At 42.9% G+C, this 3,838-nt stretch overlaps 1 protein-coding gene across 2 annotated transcripts; it reads right to left on the bottom strand.

Moving 5' to 3' along the window:
• Positions 1-551: 551 nt before the first annotated feature.
• LOC124704532 lies at positions 552-3,414 on the bottom strand. Of its 2 annotated transcripts, none has more exons than XR_007003591.1 (4): positions 3,113-3,414; positions 2,874-3,027; positions 1,497-1,817; positions 552-1,162 (listed from the first exon to the last, which is right to left on the bottom strand). XR_007003591.1 is itself a non-coding variant. In XM_047236802.1 (4 exons), exons 1-4 carry the CDS (start codon positions 3,147-3,149, stop codon positions 866-868), a joined length of 525 nt encoding a protein of 174 aa, XP_047092758.1. In that variant the 5' UTR covers positions 3,150-3,414; the 3' UTR covers positions 552-865. The 2 variants fall into 2 exon arrangements, 1 of the variants encoding a protein (XP_047092758.1); XM_047236802.1 differs by lacking the exon at positions 2,874-3,027 and having other exon boundaries at positions 1,497-1,610; positions 1,741-1,817.
• Between the last annotated feature and the right edge of the window lie 424 nt (positions 3,415-3,838).

The following is a 3,838-nucleotide window of genomic DNA, read 5'->3' as shown; positions in this document are numbered from 1 at the left end:
TGTTGTCTTCACGTCGTAAGTATTTTTACAGTATAAAACTTGTTTCTAAAAGGCGCTTCACAATTATTCCATAACGGACCATTTTCATAACTTCTAAAGTACTTATGAATTGTCTCCCTGCGCTACTAAGTAAGCACTTAGTTTTTAGAGGTGATTCCAAAGTATTTCATAACGGACCATTCTCCATCGTATAGAGTCCTTCTAAATTGGTGAGAACTACATTATAAAGTTCACACAGTGTGTTTGTAAAGTACTTCAAATTTATTGACTTCATACACTGAGCTGGTGACATCCACGTTATAAAGTTTTTGCATCTATACTGTAAAGTTATGCAATATAATTGCAAAAATAATTAAAAGCTCTTGAAGGCCTTCAAATTAGTTCCACAAATGCGATAGAGAAATCGCGACATCAAATGGCCTTGAGAAAGGCAAATTGGTTCATCAAACAGATACAACAAAAAATATAAATCTAGATGCATCGAGTTTTATGATCAGCTTTTATCGTCTGTAGATCTTTGTAAGAATTACCAAGTAATAGTACAGGTGTAATGAGCAAAAAATATCCTCCAACTTATGACAGCAACGACACATCTTTTTGGAGCAGAATATTTAGAAACTACACCCTAATGGTGAATTACATATAACAGCATAGATATAAGTGTAATGAGCACACCTAATGGAATAACTTAATATGTAGGCTAATCATCCACGGGTGTTGCATCAAACTCATGTCCTAATTACCATAAACAACAATCCATCACACAACAATCCGAAGCACTAACTAATTAGACCTGCAACAACAAAGTGCTAACTTGTTTAGAAAGTTCTACAACTTGAATTGGCAAAGCTGTGCATTCAATAGTCTAAATTTCTACTACTGAAATCCTCCTGCAGCCAGAAAATATGTGAGGACGATGATGGTGGCCGCCATGTAAAACCGAGACGAAAACCGGAGGCTGTGAAAAAATGTGGGCCCAGATCGAAAAATAAAGGTAAACGTAGAACCCAGATCCATGGGAGCCTCCAGTCGCCGCCGTCCAAGATGCAGCTCTAGCACAATCCTCGCGGTGACGCACGAGGGTAAGCACAGCCACACTGAAATGGATTTTCCGGTCTCGTCGGTGGCTAATGGCTTCCAAGGCAGTTTTCTCTAGCAGGGCCTGAAAATATAAATACATATATTAAGAATGATCTACGGTGCATTAGGAAATAATTCCATTTCCCAAGTAGGACAAAGAAAACCTATGAAAATAAGGTGTTTGTCATAGCCAAAGAAAAGTCAGGCTGAATAAATTAGGAAAACTTAACCAGCATGATAATAACCAAGATAGAAATTGTTTGCAACTAGTTTTATTAACCCGAGATCTCACAAAATTACATATTTAAAAATTTATTTAAAAAAACTATGCCACAAAGAGAAGACAGTGTTGACAAAATCACATGGATTATGAATTTTTTTTTCGGAAAATGAACTAGGAGCAGGGCGATTGGTACCCAAAGAAGTACTGCCATGCAAACTTTGTGCTCCGCATAAAAAAACACAGCGACCAGGAGGAGATGCATCAAGTAGAAAATCCCAGGTATGAAGATGCGCAAATCTACTTGGGCCTGGACGGAATCAAGAAAGAGCCTCGGGTTAGTGCCAAGGTGGAGACAACAACACTCCCATATCAAGAGAATGGAGTCGAGGAGGTAAACAAAGATGAATTGCAGCTCCATGATGGACATGGCTGCCTGCCCATGTGGCACGCTTGCCACGGGGACCTCCTTGTCTCGGCTCCTGCCTTGGCTGTCCGGAATACGCCATGGCGACATCTGAATGATAAAAGACGACATCGATGTGAATCGACCATAGAGAACTTCACTGAACGTGAATAATGCAATAGACATATGGCAATAAATGAAAACCTCAGAACCGAAACATTTCACAGAACAATAGAAATAAGAAAGCCAGCATGAAAACTGCCAAAGATGGGAGAACTTTACATTCATTTAGATTCAGATTGACCATAACCTGCTATTTGCTACCAAAAGCAACAAATAAAATAGAAAGAGCTATGTGCATCATAAACTTCTCCTGGGGCATAGATATGGGCTATTTGGAAGCCTTATATGGGGGATAAACATATGCTATGTTGACTGACTATCTCGCCATAAACAACTTCATAACTAAATACAGTAAATAGTAAATCTAACAGTGTGGGATACATTAAAATAACTTCAGGCAGTAAATTAGAACACACAGCTACGGAAGACATCATAATATAAAACAACACTCTTCAACAAAACTACTCTCTAATCAAATCTTCAACAAAACTACTCTCTAATTAAAAAGGTTCCAAATGGTAGCACATACAACACTACAAGCCGCCCCTGAGCTGATCATTTATTGCCTAAACCTGCAGCTAGATTGCAGACTGACCTGCTTTGAAAATGGTGGCCAACAAGTGCATCTGCAATTGACGGGTACTGATCTATTGATTTTTAAACTTCAGCGTCGTCTATGCTTGTCTAGAATACTAAATCACAGAATTAATTTATGAAACGAACAGGAGTAAGCCGAACGCATTTGCAACTGGCAGGAAAAGATTCCGAACAAAAATCTTTATGGGTACTGATGTACAAGATTCACTGTTAGCTATTGTAAAGTTGTGAATTTATTTATAAAGTTTGGAAAAAAATTCCGAATATAAATTTGTAGTAATTTCTCATATGGATTATCATACAATACAATCTACCACAAAAAATGAACTCAAAGGACTGGAGAAGAACTTAGAATACTGTAGCATACCAAACTATTGAGATCGAACAAAAAAAGCAGAGGGAACCAATTGAAGGAAATGGGGATCGCAAAGAACGCAGAGTGCAGACCAAAGAAACAGATCACGGGGAAGCCTCGGGCCGCCGTCGCCCATCCCCATACTTGGCGCAACAGTCAAGCGAGCCCGACTCCGGTACTGCGAAGCTGTGAAGCTCCCTTGACGCCGGAAGAGCACGTGGCATGGCGACTGGCGAGGCCCGGCCACTATATTTCATGAATCCGGAGAAAATCCCTATAATTTTAGATTCGCGGAGGAAAAGAATCGAGAAAAACAGGGGAAGGATCTCACCTGAGTAGCAGACCGGTAAATCCTTGGTGGCCGCCATGGAGAAGCTCTCTCAGATCTTCCTCAGATCTGGTCGACGCACGGACGAACAGAGGAATAGGAGGCGAGGACAGGGAGAACGATGGACCTGCATCGCCGGCGGCGTCTAGATCTAGATCCGATTCCGCTCTCGCCTGAGGGTGTGAGTCTCGTCTCCGCTTGTACAGTACCATACACGTGAGCAGGGCCCCACCGTATACTCTCGTATCGTACTGCTGCAATCTCGTATTGGAGAAAAAGGCCCGGTCAAACCTTGCAGCTGGTGGGCCCGGAGCGCGAATCTTACAGCGACGACGACGGCTGTTGATATGGAACACGCCCCATATCAGCTTTGCATCACCATTTTCGCAGCATGTCGCGTTCACCAAATGCAGTTCATTGGGGTAAGGGGTCGCCGGAGACGAAGCTGTACATGACGAGGTCCCGGGCGCGGCCCTTGTGCCAGTAGTGCCTCCGCAGCACGCCCTGGCGGACGCGTCCCGCGGGGAGCTCGGGTACGTGTTGGCCCGCTCGCACTAGGGCCGGAGTGGCCACTGTAGGGGGGGGGGGGGTGGTGACCCCCAGTAGGTCAAGAGTATGGCCAAATGGCCAAGTTAATTGCCTAATTACCGGCTTACTCACGTAAGCTAGATAACCTTGTTTATCACTGAAAGTGGTGTTGACCGGATTAAAGGTAAACTGTCTTGGAGA

This window comes from Lolium rigidum, chromosome 3, assembly GCF_022539505.1.
Source record: "Lolium rigidum isolate FL_2022 chromosome 3, APGP_CSIRO_Lrig_0.1, whole genome shotgun sequence".
Classification (NCBI taxonomy): domain Eukaryota; kingdom Viridiplantae; phylum Streptophyta; class Magnoliopsida; order Poales; family Poaceae; genus Lolium; species Lolium rigidum.
Note: the sequence above shows the minus strand (reverse complement) of the source record. Positions and strands in the feature narration are given on the sequence as shown.

Bases quoted from the DNA above. Each gene is read 5' to 3' on its own strand.
- LOC124704532 (XM_047236802.1), bottom strand. From the start codon at position 3,149: ATGGCGGCCACCAAGGATTTACCGGTCTGCTACTCAG. The intron at 1,611-1,740 runs GCAGGCAGCCAT...GATTCCGTCCAG, and splicing joins GTGGCAAGCGTGCCACATGG to GCCCAAGTAGATTTGCGCAT. The intron at 1,163-1,496 runs GTACCAATCGCC...TTATATTTTCAG, and splicing joins GCATGGCAGTACTTCTTTGG to GCCCTGCTAGAGAAAACTGC.